Source organism: Ranitomeya variabilis, chromosome 7, assembly GCF_051348905.1.
Source record: "Ranitomeya variabilis isolate aRanVar5 chromosome 7, aRanVar5.hap1, whole genome shotgun sequence".
Taxonomy (NCBI): domain Eukaryota; kingdom Metazoa; phylum Chordata; class Amphibia; order Anura; family Dendrobatidae; genus Ranitomeya; species Ranitomeya variabilis.
In genome coordinates, this window is record NC_135238.1 from 93,276,811 (window position 1) to 93,303,581 (window position 26,771).

The window sequence follows — 26,771 nt, forward strand, 5'->3', positions numbered from 1 at the left end:
GTGGTTTTGGTGTTCCTGAATGTGTAGACTATTTATCGGACATAACATTCCCCTCACTGATTCCAGCTCAGCAAGCCTTTATGGAGGCTGAGTTCACTTTGGAGGAGGTAGAGCAAGCTATAGTGGATATGGCTACCGGCAAGGCCCCTCGACCCGATGGGTTTCCTATTGAGCTGTATAAGAAATATCGGGGTCACCTGGCACCACTTTTATTGAAGGTACTTCGGAGTATATGGGAGGGAGAATCCATGCCTGAGACATTTTATGATGCAAACATTATTGTACTTAAAAAAGAAGGGAAGGATCCCTTGGAATGTGGATCGTATCGCCCCATATCACTAGTAAACGTAGATTACAAAATTTTCACTAAAATATTGGCCACTAGACTAAATACGCTCATATTAGACCTTATACACTCAGATCAAACCGGCTTTATGCCTGGGAAAAGTACTTCTATCAATATCAGGCGGGTCCATATCGGTCATTCAATATAGCTCCCTAGAGCCGGATAATAGCTGGGCGTTGGCATCGTTGGATACGGCCAAGGCGTTTGACTCTCTCGAGTGGCCTTTTCTCTCTGCGTGTCTACAGAAATATGGTTTTGGAGAGAAGAGGGATAGACACACTGTATAGGAATCCCAGGGCGCATGTAATTGTAAATAACTCCATCTCTGATTCTTTTACCTTGCACAGGGGAACCCGTCAGGGATGTCCTCTGTCCCTGGCTCTCTTTGCCCTTGCGATAGAGGCTTTGGCAATACGCATAAGATCCTCCACAGATATCAAGGGAATAAATATTGCGGACCGTGTGGATACCATTGGCCTTTATGCTGATGACATGATAATATTCATGGATAAAATAGAAGAAACACTACCACAAGTGATAGCGACCATAGATAAATTTAGTAAATTCTCCGGTCTATATATAAACTGGGATAAATCTGCCCTGATGCCTTTATCTCATACTTCGGCTCCCTGTCTCGGGACTCTCACATCGCTACCTGTGGTTTCCAACTTTAAATATCTGGGTATTCATATGTCTCAATATAGTCGGTTAGACCTACAACTTAACATTTATCCACTGTTGGATTTGGTCAAATCTAAATTTATAACCTGGAGTAGACTCCCCCTCTCTGTTGCAGGCCGGATTAATCTAATTAAAATGATATTACTTTGCAAACTTAATTACTGCTTTCAACATAGTGCTGTACCAATACCCAAGTCATTTTTTGCAAATTTAAACTCCTTAATCACATCCTTTATATGGGGGAAGACCAGGGCCAAACTCAAACTATCTATTCTACAGAGACCCAAAAAGGGGGGGGGGGGCATCCCTGCCAGACCTCTATCTATATTACCTTGCCGGGCAGGCTAAGGCGATAAGCAAGTGGATGCCTAATAGTTCCCTACCTAACTCCGAGAGTCATTTAATTCATTCTGCCCAGATTGATTGCCCACTGGGATTTTTGGAGATAGAGAAAGTTAGTGATTGTCGTCTTTTACCTCTGCTCCGGCTGGCAAGATTAATATGGAGACAAATAAAAAGAGTTATTGGATTTGTGGATGTCATAGCCGAAATGCCACTGTGGAATAATAGTTATCTACCAAAATTACTAAATCACCCATCCACTGACTTCTGGATCTCCTGTGGTGTTCTCTCGGTAAGCGATATACATGACCAGGGGGTTTTCGTAACCTTTGAACAACTACAGAATAATTACAACATCCCAAGGTCTCAATTCTTCCGTTATTTACAACTAAGATCAGCTTTCCAATTGCACATACGAAATGTAGGTACGGGTCGGGTGATCTCTTCTTTACCTTTGATAGGCATCCTTAACTCACAGGGTCCTCAAGGACTCATTTCCTCTCTATATACATATTTACTATCCGTGGGAGATGGATCTGTCATCAACTCCATCAAGGGGAAGTGGGAGGAACTCCTTCCCGATGTACTGGGTGAGGAATGGGAAGATATTCTAGAATCTCCAACTAAAGTTTCCCCTGCAGTCAATAATAGGATGACCCAGTTATATATCATATATCAGACCTATTTGACCCCGACACGACTCTTTAAAATGGGTCGCCTACACTCGTCAGATTGCTTACGGTGTTATACGCATGATGCAGATTTTATCCATATGATTTGGAGGTGCCCTGTAGTTCTTCATTACTGGAAAGAGGTAACGACATTACTAACGTCTTTACTGTCGACCCCTGTCCCGCTTGAACCATTGACCTGTTTGTTTGGGGTGTGGGATACGGAGACCTGGGATCATTATACTGGGATCTTATGGGATGTCTGTAGCAGGCTCCATATTCTGTGCCTCTGATCTCTGCATGCTTCCGGGCTGTGTGCATAGGAAGGGGGCGCCAGAACTCTCTGGTTCTTATGGAATCAGGGTGCACCTGTCTAATCTGTTCCTGACCAACTACCAAGAGTATTTAGGGCGGCTTCACCCTGTGGACTGGGCCTGTGCAATGTCTAAACTCAGTTAGTGTCTAGCTTCTGAGATGCCAGGCCTTGCTCTGTGTTCCTCCTTCTCTGGATGCACTACTCTTAGCTTTGTCTTGTTCTTGTTGGTCTTCCCTCCAGGAGGCTGTATATCATGGCCTCAGTGTCTGTGTCCTTGCTTTGCTTTGTTTTGGTCTTTCTGCCCTCCAGGAGGCAGAATATCTTGGTCCCTGTCTCTTTGTTCTTGTGCCTTGTCTCGTTCCATTACCTTGTCTGAACTTTGTCCTATCTCTGTCTCCTTGTCTGTGGCTTCTTTCCCTGCTGTGTCTTTCTTTGTGTCCTCTCTGCTTATGCTCTGTACTCTTGCGGCTCTGCCTGCTCTGTACCCTTGTGACTTTGCCTGGGTTCCGCTCTTTTGCAGCTCTACCTTGCTCCGCACTCCTGCGGTTCTATTCTCTCTCAGCTCTGCTTTGCTCCTCCTGCTGCAGAACCTCTTCCTGCAGCTCTTCTGCGCATACCTTGCGGTTCAGCTCTGCTTTGTTCCTGCTACTGCAGAACCTCTTGTTGCAGTTCCTCTCCGCTTACCTTGCGGTTCTGTTCTACTTAGGCCCTGCTGCTGCAAAACCTCTTGCTGCAGCTCTTCTTCATTTACCTTGCGGTTCAGCTCTGCTTTGTTTCTTCTTCTGCAGAACCTCTTGCTGCTCTACAGCTCTTCTCCGCAGTCTTGCAGTTCTCCTCCTGTGTGAACAGGTCTCTACCTGTTTCTCCATTCACATTCCTATCAGTAACAGTACCTGCACCAGCTGTGTGAACAGGATCCTATCTGTTCCTCCACACACCATTCCTTCCTATTAGAACCAGTACCTGCACTTGCTGTGTGAACAGGATCCTACCTTATTCATACACCACTTCTGCTCTGTGTTTCTGCCGTGCCAGCCTGCCCTGTGTCTCTGCCATGACTGCCTGCCCTGTGTCTCTGCCGTGCCTGCCTGCCCTCTGTCTCTGCCGTGCCAGCCTGCCCTGTGTCTCTGCCGTTCCTGCCAGTCCTGTGACTCAGCTGTGCCTGCTTGCCCTGTGTCTCAGCCATGCCTGCTTGCCTACTCGTCCAAGTTTCAGCAGTGCTCATCTGCCAGTCCTGCCTGTCGCCCACACATGTCCTAGTGTTCCTGCCTCCTAAGTGGGATCAGCAGCCACAGAAAGACACCGCCCTGGAGTGGCACCTGGCAGCTGCCTGCCGCACAAGCCTGACCTCACCATCAGAGGCTCCAGTGAACACCAAGGCAGCTGTCCTAGTCATGCCCCTTCCAGGGTAGTCTGGTTTGTAGCACAGTGGGTCCACAAACCCCCTGGCTCATGCCCACCAGTCAGGGCGTGAGCGTGACACAGGTCCTGTGGGGAGGTGGCTTGTGAGCACCTGCTGAGAGTTCTCCTCCTGTGTGAATAGGTCTCTACCTGTTTCTCCATTTACCATTCCTTTCTATCAGTACCAGTACTTGCACCTGCTGTGTGAACAGGATCCTACCTGTTCCTCCATACATCATTCCTTCTTATCAGAACCAGTACCTGTACCCGCTGTGTGTAGAGGATCCTACCTTATTCATACACCACTTCTGCTCTGTGTCTCTGCCGTGCCTGCCTGCCCTGTGTCTCTGCCGTTCCTGCTAGCCCTGTGTCTCAGCTGTGCCTACTTGCCCTGTGTCTCAGCCATGCCTGCTTACATACTCTTCCAAGTTTCAGCAGTGCTCATCTGCCAGTCTTGCCTGTCGCCCACACCTGTCCTAGTATTCCTGTCTCCCAAGTGGGATCAGCAGCCACAGCCAGACACAGCCCTGGAGTGGCACCTGGCAGCTGCCTGCCGCACAAGCCTGACCTCACCATCAGAGGCTCCAGTGAACACCAAGGCAGCTGTCCTAGTCACGCCCCTTCCAGGGTAGTCTGGTTTGTGGCACAGTGGGTCCACAAACCCATTGGCTCACGCCCACCAGTCAGGGCGTGAGCGTGACACAGGTCCTGCTGGGAGGTGGCTTGTGAGCGCCTGCTGAGAGCAGGCGCCGACATGCCTCCTTCCCTGCCTGTCAGATCGCTGATCTGATACTCTTCAGTGTCAGATCAGTGATCTGACATTATATAGTGATGTCCCTTCCTTGGACAATGTAAAAAAGTTAAAAGAAATACTAGAATGTGTAAAAATATATATTTTTTAAATTCCTAAATAAAGAAAATTAAATAATTTTATTTATGTAAAGAAAAAAAATAAACAGTAAAAGTACACATAATTGGTACCGCCGCGTCTGTAACAACCCGCTCTATAAAACTATCCCACTTGTTAACCCCTTCAGTGAACATCATAAAAAAAAATGAGGCAAAAAACAATGCTTTATCATCATACCGCCGAACAAAAAGCGCAATAAAACGCAATAAAAAGGACGGATGTAAATAAAAATGGTACCACTGAAAACAATCTTGTCACGCAAAAAAAACAAGCCGCCATACAGCTCCATTAGCAGAAAAATAAAAATGTTATAGCTCTCAGAATAAAGCGATGCAAAAATAATTACCGTATATACTCGAGTATAAGCCGAGATTTTCAGCCCACTGTTTTGGGCTGAAAGTGACCGTCTCGGCTTATACTCAAGTCAGTGTCGGCGGGGGGGTCGGCGGATGAGGGGGAGCGGCGCGGTGACATACTCAGCTGCTCCTGGCGCGGTCCGTGCGTGTCCCATAGTCTCCGGGCAGCTCTTCCTGTGTTCAGCGGTCACGTGGTACCGCTCATTAAAGTAATGAATATGCACGCATATTCATTACTGCAATGAGCAGTATGTGACCGTTGAACATAGGAAGATGCCGCCAGCTCCCGGAGACCATCTGACAGTGAGACGCTGCCAGGGACCACGCCAGGAACAGGTGAGTATATCGGGGGAGGTGAGCATTGCGCGATAGTCACCTTCCTCGTTCCACCACTGCGCGCTGTTCTGTCTTCCATCCTCTGCACCGTTCAGGTCAGAAGTCGCGATGACACGATTAGTGCGTGCCGCCCTCTGCCTGAACAGTCAGTGCAGAGGATGGAAGACAGAGCGGCTCGTGGAACAAGGAAGGTGACTATCGCAAGTGCCAGGGGCCTGAGCAAAGAGAGATGAGTATGTGATTTTTTTTATTTTAATCGCAGCAACAGCAAATGGGGCAAATGTATGGAGCATCTCATGGGGCCATAATGTGTGGAGCATCTCATGGAGCCATAATGTGTGGAGAATCTCATGGGGCCATCATAATGTATGGAGCATCTCATGGAGCCATAATGTGTGGAGAATCTCATGGGGCCATAATGTGTGGAGCATCTTATGGGGCCATAATGTATGGAACATCTTATTGGGCCATAATGTGTGGAGCATCTTATGGGGCCATCAACCTTTATGCAGCATTGTATGGGGCAAATGTTTCTATGGAGCATCTTATGGGGCCATTATTAACCTTTGTGCAGCATTGTATGGGGCATATTTGAATATGGAGAATTATATGAGGTGTATTTTGTATGGAGCATCTTATGGGGCCCATCATGAACTGTATGGAGCATTATATGGGGCTCCTGATTCAATATGGATATTCAAAAACACTTATACTACTGATGTCTCAATTAATTTTACTTTTATTGGTATCTATTTTTATTTTTGACATTTACCGGTAGCTGCTGCATTTTCCACCCTAGGCTTATACTCGAGTCAATAAATTTTCCCAGTTTTTTGTGGCAAAATTAGGGGGGTTGGCTTATACTCGGGTCGGGTTATACTCGAGTATATACGGTATTTTTTCTATAAAATAGTTTTTATTGTGTAAAAGCGCCAAAACATATAAAAAGATATAACTGATATCGCTTTAATCGTACCGACCCGAAGAATAAATCTTTCTTATCAATTTTTTCCACATGCGGAACGGTATAAAAAAAACCCAAAAATCAATTCCTGAATTGCTGGTTTTTGTTCATTCTGTCTCACAAAATTCAGAATAGAAAGCGGTCAAAAAAAGTCATGTGACCGGGAATGGTGCAAATAAAAACGTCAGCTCGTCCCGCAAAAAATAAGCCATAACATGCCTCTGTCGGCCAAAATATGAAAAATTATAGCTCTCAAAATATGGTGATGCAAAAACTAGTTTTTGCAATAAAAAGCGTCTTTAAGTCTGTGACAAACATAAAAACCCGATATAAATCTGGTATCGCTGTAATCGCACAAATCACTTATACCGTACGAGGAACGGCGTAAAAAATAAATAAAACCAATTCTTCACATGCTGTTGATTTTTTTCATTCTATCTCTCAAAGATCGCAGTAAGCTTGGCACACATTTATCGTGCGCTCTGTGCTGAGCGCTTACACCAGGGTTTCTGTATAAATCTCTGAAATACATGATTCAGACAGAACCCCAGGCAGAAGATTCCCTATAATGAGATAGATGGAGGCACTGTGGACAGACACCGCCATAGGACATGTGATCCGGCGGTGTCCATCTTTTTGTGCACTTCTGAAAAGGACACCGCTGAACAGAGGCCAGATGGAGTCCAGAGTAAATCTGCTGCCTCATTATAGTGAATGGATACCTCGGGGGTTTCATCTGTAATGTCTCTCAGAAATTTAGATGGAAACCCCAAAGTAAGTGCTCAGTGTAGAGCACTGGATAAATGTCATCCCTAACGTTAAATGTTCCCAATAAAAGCTTCAACTAAATCCACAAAAAAAGCAAGTCCTCACTCAGGTTTGTCATCTGTTAACAGAAATATAGGGGGCTTCCACGTTACTGGTAGCACAAAGGCTCTGGAAATGCTAAATGGCTTCACACTCCCCCAAAGACATTCAGCAACTTCTGAGCTACCATATCCCAATGCCCCCTTCCCTTTTGAGCCCCAGTGTGCCTAAACAACATTTAGCGCCCACATGTTTGGCATTTCTGTAGTGAAGAGAGCCCACCTAATTTGTAGGTGCGTGTCTCTAGAAGCATGAGCTGGGCATAATGTACTGGTCACTACAACATCCACTGCTGCTTGTTTCTGGAAAACACCCATGGAGTTAAAATCGTTACTACATCTGTAGATAAATTCCCAAAGGGTAATAATTTCCAAAATGGGGTCACTTGAGGGGGGTTTCAACTGTTTAGGCACAGCAGGGGATCTCCAAACATGACATGGCAACCGCTAATTATTCCAGCATTTTTTACATTCAAAAAGTCAAATGGTGCTCTTTTCCTTCCAAGCCCTGCCGTTCCTCCATATATTGGGTATCTGCACACTCAGGAGAAATTGCACAACAAATTGTATGGAGCAATTTCTCTTCTTAACCTTATGAAAATGTAAACTTTGGAATTAAAAAAACTTATCTGAGAAAAATGTGATTTTTTTTTTTTAACAGCTTAACATTATAAACTTCTGTGAATCACCTAATTATGTCAGCAAATGTTACACTCAAAAAGTGAAATGGTGCGCCTTCCCTTCTGAGCCCTGCCGTGTGCCCAAAGAGTAGATTTCCCCCACATATGGGGTATCGGCATGCTCAGGAGAAATTGCACAACAAAAGGTATGGTCCATTTTCTACTGTTACCCTTGCGAAAGTAAAAAAAAAATAGGTCTAAAGGAAAATAAATGTTTATTTTTTTCTTCCATTTTGCAAAAATTCCTCTGAAGCACCTGAAGGGTTAATAAACTTCTTGAATGTGGTTTTGTGTAACTTGAGGGGTGCAGTTTTTATAATGGTGTCATTTTTGGATATTTTCTGTCATATAGGCCCCTCAAAGTCACTTCAATGTGAGGAAATGTGAGGTGGTCCCTAAAAAAATGGGTATGCAAATGTTGTTGTAAAAATGAGAAATCAACTTTTAAACCTTAAAACCTTCTAACAAAAAAAACATGTTTCCCAAATTGTGCTGCTATAAAGTAGACATGTGGGAAATGTTATTTATTAACTATTTTGTGAGATTGACTCTCTGATTTAAGGGCATAAAAATTACAAGTTTGAAAATTGGGGACATTTCTAAATTTTCGTTTTTTTTTAACAAATAAACGCAAGTCATATCAAAGAAATTTTACCACTATCAAAGTACAATATGTCATGAGAAAACAGTCTCAGAATCACCGGGATCTGTTGAAGCATTCTAGAGTTATGACCTCAGAAAGTGACAGTGGTCAGAATTGCAAAAATTAGTCTGGTCAGAAAGGTGAAAACAGGCTTCAGGGTGAAGGGGTTAATATTTATATTTACAGTGGCTTGTGAAAGTATTCACCCCCCCCCTGGCCTTTTCCCCATTTTGTTACATTACAACCTGTGTTTTAATATTTTTGTAGTCTGGTTTGTGTGTGATGCATCAGCACTAAATAGTCTAAGTTGGTGAAGTGAAGTGAGAAAAAATGTAAACATAAATTAAATTGCTGGGATCAAATAACTAAAAATTGGCATGTGCACGTGTACTCACTACTTTTGCGATGAGGCTCCTAAAAATTTCTAGTGCAAGAAATTACCTCCATAAGTCATATGCTTAGTGAAAGGAAGTCCACCTTTGTGTAATCTAAGTGTCACATGGACTGTCAGTATATATACACATTTTCGGAAAGGCCACAGAGGCTGCAACACCATTAAGCAAGAGGCACCACTAACGAAACACCGCAATGAAGAGCAAGGAAATCTCCAAACAAGTCAGGGAAAAAGTTATTGAAAAGTTCAAGGCAGGGTTGAGTTATAAATAAATATCCCAATCTCTGATGATCCTGCGGCACACCATCAAATCCATTATCATCAAATGAAAAAGAACATGATACCACAACAAACCTGCCAAGAGAGGGCTGCAAACCAAAACTCTCAGCCTGGACAAGGAGTACATTAATCAGAGATGCGAAGAGAACACCGTATGCAGTACTAGGGAAGGTGCTCAAGTAGATTCCCACACCGTATACAAATAAGAATACTTGGCACTCAACTTTGGAAGATATTTTTGAGTTTTAATGGAGTCAGAAATCAAAAAATGTTTCAGCCTGGTGTTGCCTTCATCAATTACTACAAAATGAAAATTCATAATACATAAGTTAGAAAAAACAAAATGAAGCAAAATAAATGACAAAAAATGAGGTACATACAATAGCCAAAAAAATAGATGTAATAGTCATGAAGTCGTATAGCATAGGAAAAAAGCAAGGAAATCTAAATACATTGCTCAAAATCACTATAAACAGGCGTTAGGCTGGACATAATTAGAAAACAAGGGTCCTAATGCCTAATGTCAGAGGGGACAAAAGAAAGTAAGGAGAGCAAACACCTATCAGACTGCAGGTATGTGCGTAGTCTTGTCCAATTTAGTGAGTCGGACAGTGGTAAAAGGATCTATAGAGAAGGTGGTATAGTTAATATATTTATAGCTATGTATTATGAATTCTCATTTTGCAGTAACTGATGAAGGCCACACCAGGCCAAAACATTTTTTTTTACTGCATTAAAACCCAAAAAAATCTTTCAAAGTTGAATGCCAAGTATTCTTCTGATTTTTGGGAACCTACTTGAGCACCTTCTCTAGTAGTGCATACGGTGTTCTCTTCACTATTACTTACCCTTACGTATTGCACACTATTTTGTCATGTCATCTCTTACCTTCTTTTACAACCCAGAGGAGACTTCCAATATTATTGCCCAAACCACTATCTCCTGTGAGTTCCTGAAGGCACCTCCCAGGGAAACACATTGGAGAGACTTAGAACATGAACTGCAACATCACGTAAACATCGAACTACATTGCGCCATTCTTTCAGAATACCTTAAGGTTAAACGGATTCCAAGAGAACTTAGAGTTCCTCTACATCCCAAACTTTTCAGTTACTTGCCCGAATATTGTTCAAAATTTGAACAAATATTAAACAAGTGTTCTTTGATTTGAGTACTCTAACCATAGAATATCTACATAAAGCTATACAATCCAGCTCTGAACGGATCCGCAACATCGAATCACAACTAGCCTCGGCAAGCACCACAGAGGAACTCAGCAACCTGAAAACCCAGATTCAATCAAAGGTAGATCTGCATAAGAAGGAAACCGAACAAAAGAAAAGACTCAAGTTTGCACGTGAAGCCGAGGATTACGAGTCAGATCGGGTCTACAGATGGCACGATAAGTCTTCTCCCAGATGCATCCTTACAAGATCTTGTTACAGATCCTCCACCGATCTCACAACCTCCAGTTCAGAACAGGACAAGAGAGATCTACCATCTACCTCTCATTTTTTTTACAAAAAACACCAACCAAGAAGAAGAGGACCAGATGTGGACTTGGACATAGAAAGGAACAGGAACCAGACCCGCATGACAAGATCAAAGGTACTTGGCCATTGGTAGTTAACATTTCTTCCAAAACTCTAGGGATTGCGGAGTACAATTTACTCCAAAAAGGTTTATCCTTTTGCCCATACTACAGGTGTAGGACCTTTGACCTGGAAATGGACCTACAAAAGTTCTATCGCCGTCTTAGACTGAAAGCTTATTTTTCTAAAAACCTTCCAAAGCGTTTTGCAATTGTAATTGCTGCTTCGCTATGACACATGGCAGAAATAAAATTAATTTTTTGGATACCCTGGTCATCAAGGATGACAGTGGACTCATCTCTACAGATCTCTATATCAAAAATATGGACCGCAATAGTCTCCTACATTTTAAAAGTCTACATCCCAGGGCCATGAAATCCTCGATACCTAGGTCCCAATTCCAGAGGATCAATAGAATTGTTTCAGACACTAGTCTACGGACACAGCAGCTTAATGAAATATACTCCACGTTTCGGGACAGAGGTTACTCTCAACACTTACTTGTGCAATCCCTAGAAACACGTACCACTCCACGTCCTAATTCCTGTAAGCGCATTCCTTTTGTTCACACATTTCATCCCTTTGCTTATAAACTACATAAGACTATTCGCCAACATTGGCAATTATTACATGAGGCACATCCGAACATCCCCGAATTCAATGAACCGTTTCTCCCTTGCTTTAAACGTGCAGCCAATCTAAGGGACAAACTGCTTAGAGCCCCATTGACACAACAGTACCTGCAAAAACCAAAATTGGGCACTTTTCCTTGTTTAAGATGTAATCAATGTAGTAATGTGATTAAAGGTGATACTATCCACCATCCCCACTCTTGTAAAACCTTCAAAATTAAAGATTTTTCCACATGTGATACATCTTATGTTGTATATCTTATTAAGTGCCCCTGTGGTATGATGTATGTGGGAGAAACTACACAACCTGTGAGAGATTGTATATCAAAGCACAAATCTACCATTAAGTGCAAAAATATGCTTCTGCCCACCCCCATCATTTTATTTCACATAATCACAAGATTTCTCAACTTCGTTTTCAAGTGATTGAACATACCGTATACAGAGTCAGAGACGGGGTGGTAACCGCATCAAATTATTAAAGCAAAGAGAAGTCTTTTGGATTCCTACACTAGGACCTCTAACACCAAGGGGGCTCAACCGAGAATATGATTTATCATCATTTATGTGATCATTTTAGGTTATCGTATGGTCTTACTGGATATAATGTATATACCTGCCTTGTATTATCCCTGTGGTTGTATAAATTATACCACTTATACTATGGTTGAATAGACTGCTTTTGATTACAACTTCTCCCGTACTAGCACTCTTATATCCCTTTGCAGAGCCGATTGTACTGACATTCCTCTTCTCCTCTGGATCCTTGTCCATGTCTACTACCTGCCAGAAACACCATTCGTCCTTTCTACAGCCTCTACTTCACTTCTTGCTATTTGGAACACATCGAAGGATAGTGACATGCCTCCAATATGGCCGCTGGAACACAACGCCGATCACATGATCACCCCTGCTAGCCACTGATAGGTTAACCGGTTTTTAGGTCCCGCCCCTTCCGTTTTTCTAGCGAGACACCACGCTTTCCTGCACAGCTTACTAGGGGTGGATACCGCGTTGCTGCAAGACACACGCGCGTCTCATCACAGGTGAGCACCAACTTCCCACGGGACTCTCTGCATTACGGCCACTGTTATTATTTAGACGTTATGACGTCTTTACCCTACTTTGTTTCACAGGCCTGGCCGGCAGTGTTTAGCCCTTTGACACTGATAATCTTATTTACCACAGCGCTCATTTAAAGTAGTAGGCCACTTTTTTAGTCTATACTTGTCTCTGTTTGTGGCCACTAATATTAAAATAAGTATACCACCTACTCTATAGATCCTTTTACCACTGTTCGACTCATTAAATTGGACAAGACTACGCACATACTGTGCAGTCGGGTAGGTGTTTGCTCTCCTTACTTCCTTTCTTTCCCTCTGACATTAGGCATATGGACCCTTGTTTTCTAACTCTGTCTAGTCTAACGCCCGTTTATAGTGATTTTGAGCAATGTATTTGGATTTCCTTGCTTTTTTCCTATGCTATACGACTTCATGACTATTACATCTATTTGTTTGGCTATTGTATATACCTCATTTTTTGTCATTTATTTTGCTTCATTTTGTTTTTTCTAACTTATGTATTATGAATTCTCATTTTGTAGTAACTGATGAAGGCCACACCAGGCCACAACATTTTTTGATTTCTGACTGCATTAAAACCCCAAAAAATCTTCCAAAGTTGAGTGCCAAGTATTCTTCTTATTAATCAGAAATGCAGCATAGCGACAATTGGTAACCATGTCGGAGATCCAGAGTACCCAAGCCGAGACTGGAGTATTTGTCCATATGACCACAATAAGCCATGTGCTCCACAGAGTTAGCCTTTATGGAAGAGTGGACAGAAAAAAAGCCTTTACTTACAGACAAAAATTGTAAGGTTCATTTTGAGTTTGCCAAAAGACATGTGGGAGACTCCCCAAATGTATGGAGGAAGGTGCTGTGGTCAGATGAGATAAAAATGTAATGTTTTGGCCACAAATAAAAACACTGTCTGGTGCAAAAGCAACAGAACTCATCAGCCCAAGAACACCATCCCCTCATGCTGTTGGAAAGGTTTTTCGGCAGCATGGACAGAGAAAATGGTCCAAGTCAAGGGGAAGGTGGATGGTACGAAATACAGGGATATTCTTGAGCAAAATCTGTGTTCAGTCTGTCAGTGATTTGAGACTGGGATGGAGGTCCACCTTCCACCAAAACAATGACCCAAAGAAAACTGCTAAAGCAACACTGCAGTGGTTTAAAGGGAACCTGTCACCCCAAAAAATCGAAGATGAGCTGCGGCCACCGGCATCAGGGGCTTAGCTACAGCATTCTGTAATGCTGTAGATAAACCCCCGATGTATCCTGAAAGATGAGAAAAAGAGGTTAGATTATACTCACCTAGGGATGGTCCCGCTGCGGTCCGGTCCGATGGGCGTCGCGGTCCGGTCTGAGGCCGCCTATCTTCATGCGATGACGTCCTCTTCTTGTCTTCACACCGCAGTTCAGGCACAGCCATACTTTGTCTGCCCTGTTCAGGGCAGAGCAAAGTACTGCAGTGTGCAAGTGCTGGGCTTCTCTGACCTTTCCCGATGCCTGCGCACTGAAGTAATTTGCTCTGCCCTTAACGGGGCAGACAAAGTACGCCTGTGCCGGAGCTGCGGCATGAAGACAAGAAGAGGACATCATCGTAAGAAGATAGGAGGCCCCGGACCGGACCGCGATGCCAATCGGTCCCGGACCGCAGTGGGACCGCCCCTGGGTGAGTATAATATAACCTGTTTTTCTCACCTTTCAGGTTACATCTGGGGCTTATCTACAGCATTACAGAATGCTTGTAGGTAAGCCCCTGATGCCAGTGGCCGCAGCTCATCTTCGATTTTTGGGGTGACAGGTTCCCTTTAAGTGGAAATTTGTAAATGATTTGGAATGGCCTCGACAAAGCCCAATTGAGAATCTGTGGTCAGACTTGAAGATTGCTGTTCTCAAGAGGAAACTATCCAACTTGAAGGAGCTGGAGCATGTTTGCCTTGAGCAATGGGAAAAAAATCCCGGTTGCAAGATGTAATAAAAATAATAATCTTTATATAGCGCTAACATATTCCGCAGCGCTTTACAGGTTTCACACATTATCATCGCTGTCCCTGTTAGGGCTCACAATCTAAATTCCCTATCAGTATGTCTTTGGAATGTGGGAGGAAACCAGAGAACCCGGAGGAAACCCACGCACACACGGAGAGAACATGCTGCAGATGTTGTCCTTTGTGGGATTTGAACCCAGGACACCAGCGCTGCAGGGCTGCTGTGCTAACCACTGCGCCACTGTGCTGCCCACACAGATGTAAAAGCTCATACAGATTTATCCAAAGCGATTTGCAATTGTAATTGCTTCAAAAGGAAACTCTATAAAGTACTGAATTTAGGGGGATGAATAGTTATGCACACTGAAGTTTTCGGCTATTTTGTCCTATTTTTTGTTTGCTTCACAATAAAAAGAAAACCAAATTTGCACAGTTGTAGGCATGTTCCTTACATGAACTGATGCAAACTCAAAAAAACAAACAATGAAATTCCAGATTGTGAGTTAGCAAAACATGAAAAATGCCAAGAGAGGTGAATACTTTTTCAAGCCACTGTACCTCCAAAACAACAAAAGAATGGCTTTGCCAGAAGAAGATAAAAGTTTTGGAATTGCCCTGACAGAACCCAGACTTGAATCCAATTGAAAATCTGTAAGTAACCTGAATAGGGCAGTACACAGGAGTTACCCTCGCAGTCTGATAGAGTTGGAGCTCTACTGCAAGGAAGAATGGACAAAGATTGCCAATTCTAGATTTGCTTTGCTGATAGATTCCTATCTGAAAAAAATGATCGCTGTCATGAATTCAAAAGGTATTTCAACAAAGTATTAGTTTAATGGTGATTATGTTAGTTTTTTTTTCCAGGCCAAAAGATTTCTGTTTATTTTTCAATTCAAATATACAGATTATGGATGATAATAAAGGTGGAAAAAGGTCAGAAATGATTCTTATTAGTGATAGATAGATAGATAGATAGATAGATAGATAGATAGATAGATAGATAGATAGATAGATAGATAATTTCCATATATATTGTATACTTCTCCTGTATTTTTGTAATTCATTACCCCGAGAGTCTAGTCAACAAATAGACACTGTTTCCACTAATATGGTTTATTGCTCTAACCCCTGGATTTAAACCCAGTATCAGATCTTGAGGGGGTAAGTAGTGCTCAGTTTATTTTTATAACTAAAACAGCAAAAACATTTTCTGAAAGGGCACAATCCTTTCAATACTTAAAAAGGTAATACTTACCTGATTTGACAGTTAGAAAATCCACAAGCAGAGGGATACCACCTAAATCTTTTATTGAGTTCTGATTGGATAGGTTCTGAATACACAAAACCCTAATGCAATTCATAGCATTAATCAACACATCTTCAAAGTCTCCATTCAGCAGGTGTACCAAAGGCTGTAGTCCATCCTAATATAAAAAAAAATACTCATTAAATATTTTTTTCTGTAATAATGAATTTCAAACAAAGTCTGAATAAAATATTGAGCCTTAGGCAATACTGGTTGAGGAAGTCTGGATGGAATGAAAAGTCAATCCAAGAGGCTATTAACTAAGTGAGTCTTTTTGTTATGATAGAGTAGCAACTCACTCAGGAAAAATAGGTAACAAACTAAAAACTGCAACTGACCCTACCGGATACTGTACAGACTAGAGATCCTGACCCGCAGTCCATAATGGTTCCTGCATGAGCAGAGCTAGCCCTAACTACAGACTAGAAGAAGGCAGCTTGGACCTTTGCTGCCTGAAAGGACATTGAGCAATTCACATTCCTCCTAAAGAATCGGAGGGCAGTGCAGAGTGTAAATTACCTACAAAAGGGAAAGTATGTTGACAAAAGATGAAAGCTTCCAGAGTGATTAAAGTTAACCACAAAATACAAAATGCTGCCTACTTCCTAAAAAGAAAGATAAGATGGCTACAGAGTAAAGAGCAAAAACAGCAAGAAGATAAACTATAGCTGGAATTTCACTTATTGGCTTTAAACTACAGCAGAATAGCTGACCATCCAAAAGAAACCATCACCAGCAGGAAATGCCAGTAGTGGGACAGAATATAAAGCCGCACCATAAAGGTGATAGGGCAAATGAAAACACCTGTGTTATGCTAAACAGACTGCAGCCTGAATAACATAACCTAAACACCCAGAAAAAAGTGTGTCTGCTGTGGCTTGGCAGACAAAGAAGCCGACCACAAATCACAGGCTCAAGGGTTCAAACACAGGAGCACAATACTTTTATTGTTAAAAAGTTACTCAAACATAATAAAAAATAACAAACAGGCATGAAATGAGAGGTAAAGAATCTATGTAAGGCATTTTAATTCTGGACTGGTGTCTTCATCAGGCATTTTCCCCTGTTATTTATTATTCATTTATTATACTCATTTTGTCCTCTAGAAGGTCATAGAGGACCTTCAGGTGGTATTTTGAATATTGAAATATTTTTATTTTCATTTTATTGCCCTTGTAGTTCTGGCTAGTATATTAGCCTCGGTTACAAGAGAAATATAACAGCGATGGAGAAGGCGCAGATACTAACATACCATTAGTGCCTTCTCTATGGGGAGCGGCAGTGAACAGCTGGACCTCCACTTCTGAAGCTATACGATCGTGTGTAGCTGCGCTACTATGCAATGACTTTTATACTGTCTCCGAAGAATAGGTATAGAACCACCCAGAAATTTAAAGTTTGCTTCATTTTATCAACCCCTGTCTATAACTAGAAGAGCCCATGCTGGTTTCTTTTCTTAGTCAGTAAAAAGTATTACTTTCATAATATTTTGTTGACACAAAAATATTTTCAAAGGTTGTCCAAAACAAAACAATTAATGACCTAATCATGGGGGGAGGGGTGGTGCATTAATATGAAATTAGTGGTGTTCAAAACCGAGCACTCCTAACTATCAGCTGATATCCGCTTCGGCAGTTGTCACATGGGTACAATGTACGGGCAAAATGCAGTAGCTCCATATATTGTTTAGTAGCTGCTGCCGTGTACTGCACCTTGTATCACATTCAAATGAACAAGAGATAAGATGCAGCTCGTGACATCAACTAACCACTAAACGCTATATGGGGCTGCTGTGTTCTGCTCTCTACATCTCTGAAATCTGACAACTCCTGAAGTAGTTAACAACTGATTGGTGGGAGTACTGGGTGTCAAACCCACACTGATCTCATATTAATGAACTATCCAGTACTTAGTTAAGAATTTCTTTAGTATTGGACATGTCATTTAACATCACATACATTTTTCTGGTTAACACAATTCCATAGTATTTTAGTTATACATCTACTCTGATTTTAATTAGATAACATATTTACCCCTTAAGGACCAGGGGTATTTCCATTTCTGTGTAAGGGTATGTGTCCACGTTCAAGATTGCATCAAGATTTGGTCAGGATTTTATGCAGGTAAAATCCTAACCAAATCTGCACCTGAGGTCACTGGCAGGTCACCTGCATTGTCCTTCAGTTGTTTCTGCATTGTAAGGACATGCTGCGTTCTTAAAAGACGCGCCACATGTCCGTTTCCACGGGTCTGCCGCATGCGTCTTTTAATGCATAGTGGAGACGGGATTTCATGAAAAACCCTCCACTATGCTGTAACATCTGGACGCTGCGTGTTTGACGCTGCGGCTCTACGCAGCGTCAAACACGCAGCGTTTCCTGAACGTGGAAACATACCCTTACCATTTCATGCTCCCCTTCTTCTTACAGCCATAACATTTTTATTTTTCTGTCAATATGGCCATATGAGGTGTTGCTTTTTTTGCGGGATGAGTTGTACTGTTGAATGGCACCATTGATTTTACCATATCGTGTACTGGAAAACAGGAAAAAAATTCCAAGTGTGGTGAAATTGCAAAAAAAGTGCAATTCCACAATTGTTTTTAGGATTTTCTTTTACCATGCTCACTTAATGCTAAAACTGTCCTGATATTATGATTCCCCAGGTCATTACGAGTTCACAGACACCAAACATGTCTAGGTCCTATTTTAGCTAAGTGGTAAAAAAAATTCAAAAATTTGTAAAAAAAAAAAAAAAAAGTGGCCATTTTCCGAGACCCATAGCGTCTCTATTTTTCAGGACCTGGGGCTGGGTGAGGGCTTATTTTTTGCATGCTGAGCTGATGTTTTTAATGATACCATTTTGGTGTAGATACAATCTTTCAATCGCCTGTTGTTGCATTTTAATGCAATGTTGCAGTGACCAAAAACACTTGATTCTGTTTTGATTTTTTATCTCGCTACGCTGTTTACCAATCGGATTAATTCTTTTTATAGCTTGATAAATCAGGCGATTCTGAACACGACGATTCCAAATATGTGTATGTTTGATTTATTTTATTTTATTTTGAATGTGGCGAATGGGAGGTGATTTGAACTTTTACATTTTTTAAACTTTAATATTTTTTAAAAATGTTAACTTTTCACTTGCTTCAATAGAAGCTGCAATCATCCAATCGCTTGTGCAGAAATGCTCACTTGCTATGAGCGCCGACCGCTAGACAGTGCTCATAGCTATCCGGCTATGACAACCATAGGGATCTCCTGCAGACCCTGGGTTGTCATGCCAACCCATCGGCGACCCGCTGTCATGTCGGACGCTATTCACACTAGGGCGTCCGACAGACAGCGGTAATTCCACATTCGTCCACTATACGCTCAGTGGCGCCGGCTAGACTTTATCCAGGTTGTCCGGGGTTAATCTAGCTGGTAATCGGGTTGGAGGTTGGGTCACGTCTGTGGCCTTTTAAATAGTCATTCTGGACTTTGGGTTTCACCGATTATAGCTTGTGTCTTGTGCCTGTGCCAGATCTCGGTCTGGAGTGGTGGTCTAGGAGAAGAAATATCGTATCTGTTGGTGTATTATCCTTTGTCATATTTCTCCTTCCTATATTTGTATATGTTTTGCCCTGTGCACATTATAGTGTTTTCCTGTGTGACTGCAGCGTGGTGCGTATTTAGTTTTCCCTGTCTGTGCGTTCTGTAGGGGTTGGTGTGTGGTCTAATCACTGGGTGGCGGGTAGAGGTTTCAGCATAGGACTGAAACAGGAGTCAGGGTCAGGCCTGGCAGCCCAGACAAGCACACCATCAGTGTAAATTCTGGGAGAGGGACAGAGAGGGTTTTCCCTAGTATGAGGGATATCGCAGGGGCCCGGGTAATCAGCTGTAGTCTATCCAGCACCCGCGTGACATTATAATCGGCCTAAATACATTTTGGATGCCATGGATCCCATGACATCCATAACCTGCCAGTTGGAGGCGCTGTCCTTACTGGTCACTGAGTTGAAGGGGGCAGTCCAGCAACAGGGTCTTGTAGTATCTAATGTGCAAGCTGAAACTGCAGGTAGAGTTGCAGAGCCAAAGATTCCTTTACCGTGGAGGTTGATGCGTCTGAGGTTGGAGTGGGGGCGGTGCTGTCACAAGGCTCATCCTTGGGCAAGTTGCGTCAATGCGCCTACTTTTCCAAGAAGCTGTCGCACGCCGAACGTAACTACGATATCGGCAACAGGGAGTTGTTGGCTATCAAGTTGGCTTTTGAGGAATGGCGACACTTCTTGGAGGTGTCGGTCCACCAGGTTACAGTTATCACCGACCATAAAAATCAGCTTTATTTAGAGTCAGCCAAGCGTCTGTCCCCCAGGGAGGCTCGCTGGGCATTGTTTTTCACACGATTCAACTTTTTTGTTACATACTGACCGGGGTCTAAGAACACTAAGGCAGCTGTTTTATCTAGGTGTTTTCCGGTGGGAGAACCTCGGGAAGATCCGGTACCCATACTCCAAAAGGGTGTAGTGGTCTCGGCTCTCACGACAGAGGTTGAGGCTGAGATTGCCGAGGCTCAGGAGGAAGTACCACCAGAGCTTCCCATTAACAAATCATTTGTACCGCTCCATCTTCGCCTAAAGGTGTAGGGTGAGCATCATGATGCTGTTCTGGCTGGTCGTCCAGGGGTTAGGGGTACCTTGGAGTTGGTGTCGTGTTGGTTTTGGTGGCCCGAAATCTGACAGGACGTGGTCTTGTACGTATCAGCATGTACCACGTGTGCTAGGGCTAAGACGCCTCACTCCCGTCCTGCTGGCTCATTACATCCTCTAGGGGTTCCCAGTAGGCCATGGACGGAGATCTCCATGGATTTTATTACTGACCTGCCCTCCTCAGCTGGGAACACGGTCATCTTGGTGGTTGTTGATCAGTTCTCAAAGATGTCGCACTTTGTGTCCTTGCCTTCATTGCCTAATGCAAAGACTCTGTCTCAGGTTTTTGTGCAGGAGGTGGTCAGACTTCACAGGGTCCCGTCTGACATAGTGTCGGATAGGGGTACTCAGTTTGTGGCAAAGTTTTGGAAAGCATTTTGCTCACGGCTGGGGATCATGTTGTCACATTCTTCGGCGTTTCATCCTCAGTCAAATGGTCAGACTGAGCATATGAACCAGAATTTGAAGCAGTACTTACACTGCTTTGTTTCTGACAATCAGGAGGAGTGGTTGAGGTTCCTTCCTTTGGCTGAGTTTGCCATTAATAATCACCGCCAGGAATCATCTGGGGAGTCCCCGTTCTTTTGTGTTTACGGGTACCATCCTCAATTTTATACTCTGCGTTAGGGTGGCTCTGCTGGCGTTCCAGAGGAGGACCAGCTTGGAGCACAACTGTCAGCCGTTTGGAGGAGAGTGAAACAGCGCTTGCTGAGCGTGGGTGCAAGGTACAAACGAGTGGCTGACAGTAGACGTTTGCCAGGTCCGGACCTGAGTGTGGGTGATTGGGTGTGGTTGTTCACAAAAAACATAAAACTCAAAATACCATCCCTGAAATTGGGTCCAAGGTTTATTGGTCCATTTAGGGTCGCCACCATCATTAACCCGGTAGCCTACCGATTGGAGCTTCCTACGGTATATAAAATACACAACGTGTTTCACAGATCTCTTTTGAAGAAGGTGGTGGGTTCCGTGGACACAGCGCCGATGCCACCTCCAGTCTTGGCGGATGGCAATTTGGAGTTTGAAGTCTCCAAGGTGGTTGACTCTCGTATAGTGCGCCACACATTACAGTACCTGGTACACTGGGGTGGTTATGGGCCGGAGGAGAGGTCTTGGGTACCAGCTTCGGACATACATGTGGACCGCCTGGTCAGTATGTTTCACCGCCGCCATCCAGACAAGCCGGGTCCTATAAGTCGTGAGGGCCCTGGGGTCCCTCGTAGAAGGCGGGGTACTGTCATGTCGGATGCTATTCACACTGGGGCGTCCGACAGACAGCGGTAATTCCACATTCGTCCACTATATGCTCAGTGGCGCCGGCTAGACTTTATCCAGGTTGTCCGGGGTTAATCTAGCTGGTAATCGGGTTGGAGGCTGGGTCACGCCCGTGGCCTTTAAATAGTCATTCTGGACTTTGGGCGTCGCCGATTATAGCTTGTGTCTTGTGCCTGGTGATCTCGGTCTGGAGTGGTGGTCTAGGAGAAGAAATATCGTATCTGGTGGTGTATTATCCTTTGTCATATTTCTCCTTCCTATATTTGTATTTGTTTTGCCCTGTGCACATTATAGTGCTTTCCTGCGTGACTTGTTGTGAATTCTGCTCTTGGGTTCCATCCGGTGGTTGTTGGTGGTAGTGCAGTTGCCTCTGGGTTGCCATCCTGCGCAGGTGTTTCTGCTGATTGCAGCTCTGACTGGGCTATTTAGGTGTGCAGGATCCATTAGCCCTTGCCAGTTGTCCATTGTTCATGGAGGTGTTACATCTCTGTCTGGTTCCTCCTGCTCTGCTGCCAATTCAGCTAAGATAGGTTTCTGTTTTTGTCTCTGCAGCACACATGCTGTGTGCTTTACAATTCAGTCCAATTCATTGTGTTTATTTGTCCAGCTTAGACTGTGTTTGGATTTTTCAGTCATGTTGGATTCTCAGGAGATGCAGATATACATGCCATGTCTTTAGTTAGATGTGGTATTTTTGTATTATCTGCTGTGGATATTTTTAGGATTTTAATACTGACCGCTTAGTACTCTGTCCTATCCTTTTCTATTTAGCTAGAGGTGCCTCTTTTGCTAAATCCTGTTTTCTGCCTGTGTGTGTCTTTACTCTTATATTCACAGTCAATATTTGTGGGGGGCTGCCTATCCTTTGGGGTTCTGCTCTGAGGCAAGATAGAATTCCCATTTCCATCTATAGGGGTATTTAGTCCTCCGGCTGTGTCGAGGTGTCTAGGATGTGTTAGGTACACCCCACGGCTACTTCTAGTTGCGGTGTCAGTTTAGGGTTTGCGGTCAGTACAGGTACCACCTACTCCAGAGAAAGTCTCATGCGGCTCCAAGGTCACCAGATCATAACAGTGACTATGGCGTGGTGCGTATTTAGTTTTCCATCTGTGCTTTCTGTAGGGGTTGGTGTGTGGTCTAATCACTGGGTGGCGGATGCAGGTTTCAGCATAGGACTGAAACAGGAGTCAGGGTCAGGCCTGGCAGCCCAGACAAGCACACCATCAGTGTAAATTCTGGGAGAGGGACAGACAGGGTTTTCCCTAGTCTGAGGGATATCGCAGGGGCCCGGGTAATCAGCTGTAGTCTACCCAGCACCCGCGTGACACCCGCGGTCATGTGAAATAGGCGCAGATGAGCGGGGATAATGACTCGCTTCCTGCATGTTAAATGTTGCTGTCATGCTCATTAGTGTATGTGGCCTCCACGTGCCTGTATGATCTTCCTACAATGTCTAGGCATGCTCCTGATGAGTGATGGTCTCCTGAGGGATCTCCTCCTAGACCTGGACTAAAGCATCCGCCAACTTCTGGACAGTCTGTGGTGCAACGTGACGTTGGTGGATGGTGCGAAACATGATGTCCCTGATGTGTTCAATCGGATTCAGGTCTGGGGAACGGGCGGGCCAGTCCATAGCTTCAATGCCTTCATCTTGCAGGAACTGCTGACACACTCCAGCCACATGAGGTCTGGCATTGTCCTGCATTAGGAGGAACACAGGGCCAACCGCACCAGCATATGGTCTCACAAGGGGTCTGAGGATCTCATCTCTGTACCTAATGGCAGTTAGGCTACCTCTGGTGAGCACATGAAGGGCTGTGCGGCCCTCCAAAGAAATGCCACCCCACACCATTACTGACCCACTGCCAAACCGGTCATGCTGAAGGATGTTGCAGGCAGCAGATTGCTCCCCACGGAGTCTCCAGACTCTGTCAAGTCACATGTGCTCAGTGTGAACCTGCTTTCATCTGTGAAGAGCACAGGGCACCAGTGGCGAATTTGCCAATCCTGGTGTTCTGTGGCAAATGCCAAGCATCCTGCATGGTGTTGGGATGTGAGCACAACCCCATCTGTGGATGTCGGCCACTCAGACCATCCTCATGGAGTCTGTTTCTAACAGATTGTGCAGACACATGCACATTTGTGGCCTGCTGGAGGTCATTTTGCAGGGCTCTGGCAGTGCTCCTCCTGTTCCTCCTTGCACAAAGGCTGAGGTAGCGGTCCTGCTGCTGGTTTGTTGCCCTCCTATGGCCCACTCCAGTTCTCCTGATGTACTGGCCTGTCTCCTGGTAGCGCCTTCAGCCTCTGGACACTACTCTGACAGACTCAGCAAACCTTCCTGCCACAGCTCGCATTGATGTGCCATCCTGGATGAGCTGCACTACCTGAGCCACTTGTGTGGGTTGTAGATCTGTCTCATGCTACCACGAGTGTGAAAGCACAACCAACATTCAAAAGTGATCAAAACATCAGCCAGAAAGCATTGGTACTGAGATGTGGTCTGTGGTCCCCACCTTCAGAACCACTTCTTTATTGAGTGTGTCTTGATAATTGCCAATAATTTCCATCTGTTGTTTATTCCATTTGCACAACAGCATGTGAAATTGATTGTCAATCAGTGTTGCTTCCTAAGAGTACAGTTTGATTTCACAGAAGTTTGATTTACTTGGAGTTATATTCTGTTGTTTACTTGTTCCCTTTCCTTTTTTGAGCAGTTTATATTATTATAATTATTTATATAGCACCATTAATTCCATGGTGCTGTACATGAGAAGGGGTTACATACAAATTACAGATATCACTTACAGTAAGCAAACTAACAATTACAGACTGATACAGAGGGGCGAGGACCCTGCCCTTGCTGGCTTACATTCTACAGGATGGTGGGGAAGGAGACAGTAGGTCGAGGGTTGATGAAGCTCTAGTGTTGGTGAGGTGCTAGCTCCGGTAGTGGTGACGAGGCAGTGGGGTCAGTGCAGGCTATAGGCTTTCCTGAAGAGGTGGGTTTTCAGGTTCCGTCTGAAGGATTTGAATGTGGTTGATAGACGGACGTGTTGGAGCAAAGAGTTCCAGAGGATGGGGATATTCCGGAGAAGTCTTTGAGGCGGTTGGGTTAGGAGCGAATAAGTGTGGAGGAGAGAAGGAGATCTTGGGAGGACTGGAGATTACGTGAGAGAAGATATCGGGAGATTACTTCAGAGATATATGGAGGAGACAGGTTATGGATGGCTTTGTAGGTCAGTATTAGTAATTTGAACTGGATACGCTGAGGGAATGGGAGCCAGTGAAGAGATTTGCAGAAAAGAGAAGCGGAGGAGTAGTGAGGAGAGAGATGAATTAGTCGGGCAGCAGAGTTAAGGATGGACTGGAGAGGAGCAGGGAGGCCACAAAAAAGGATGTTGCAGTAGTCAAGGCGGGAGATGATGAGGGCATGCACAAGCATTTTAGTAAATTGACAATTGAGGAAAGGATGGATTCTGGAGATATTTTTGAGCTGGAGGAGACAGGAGGTGGAAAGAGCTTGGATGTGTTGTTTGAAGCACAGAGTCAAGGGTTACTCCGAGGCAGCGGACTTCCGGTACAGGGGAAAACGTGATGTCGTTAATTGCGATAGATAGGTCAGGTAAAGAAGATCTATGACATGGAAGAAAGATGATGAGTTCAGATTTGTTCACATTGAGTTTGAGGAAGCGAGAGGAGAAGAAGGAGGATATGGCTGAAAGACACTCCGGGATTCTGGACAGCAGAGAGGTGACGTCTGGGCCAGAAAGGTGGATCTGAGTGTCGTCAGCATAAAGGTGGTACTGTAATCCATGGGACTTTATGAGTTGTCCCAGGCCAAGAGTACAGATTGAGAAGCGTAGGGGTCCTAGAACAGAGCATTGGGGGACTCCAACAAAGAGAGGATGGGATGAGGAGGTAGTGTGGGAGTGGGAGATGCTGAATGTGCAGTTGGAAACATATGAGGAGATCCAGGATAGGGCGAGGTCTTTGATGCCAAAGGAGGAGAGGATCTGTAGTAGGAGGCAGTGGTCAACTGTGTCAAAAGCAGAGGACAGGTCTAGAAGGAGGAGTACAGAGTATTGTCCGTTAGCTTTCGCTGTATAGAGGGTTGCTTTAGAATTTAGAGGGCACAGAGAACCACACAGCAGGTGAAGTAATAGGGACACATAAGGCAGCATCGGCTCAGTATTTCGGGTATCAGCAGGATGAGGAGTTTGTGCAGGTTGGAGATAGATGTGATGGGGCTGGAATATGAGAAATGAAATGTGTGTTGTGTTCTCTGCAGCCGAGTCGTGGCTGGAAGAAGTTGTCATGTCGGTCTGGGCCAGATGGAAAAGACGGGAAAAGCGAACGACTCCATCAGAAAGAATGTCAGCTGTAAGTCGTTATCTGTAACTGTGCTATGATCTCTTATATGTTCTGTAGGGCTGGTGTCTACCACTGACCATATGGTGGTAATATCTATGTTGGTCTTTATATAGAGATTACCTTCAGTAATAGTGCGGTTATGTGCTGAGGTTCTCCTCCACTATTAGGGTGCGTCACCTAGTTGTAATCAAGGTTACCTGGTTAGGGGCCCACTCAGAAGTTTCGCTCCCCCTGAACCAAAACCCTAGCTACGCCTCTGGTAGAAAGAAAAGGATTTGCGTAAGCCTAAATCCATAGAAGATCTGTAGCTAGTTCTCAAAGATGTTTGGCACAACTTTTCTTTAAAAACTTCATGCAAGTGTGCGTAAAAGAATTGATTGTTTTATCCTCTTTTGAAGACAAAGGGTGGTCAAACCTTATAATGATTTGTTTTAGATTTGTCTCATTCTTTAATTCAGCATTTTGTTAATTGATAAAAAAAATACTATCAACATTTATATTTTTTTTAAGAATTTTTACTTTGCAGAATTTATTCCACACCTAGCTAAAACGTTAATTAGTACTGTATGTGTTTCACGATTTCAATAAATAGGTTATCCAGCCTTTAACACTGATAGTTTTCCAATGCACAAACACTAGATCAGCGGAGATGC

The 26,771-nt window shown here is 43.9% G+C and overlaps 1 protein-coding gene across 1 annotated transcript in view; it reads right to left on the reverse strand.

Moving 5' to 3' along the window:
- The window catches only part of ANKAR (ankyrin and armadillo repeat containing), an 898,322-nt gene that overhangs the window by 417,947 nt on the left and 453,604 nt on the right, over positions 1-26,771 (reverse strand). The window contains exon 15 of the mRNA XM_077275585.1: positions 15,729-15,897. Within this exon, the coding sequence (XP_077131700.1) occupies positions 15,729-15,897 (169 nt within the window). The remainder of the gene's footprint in view (positions 1-15,728; positions 15,898-26,771) is intronic.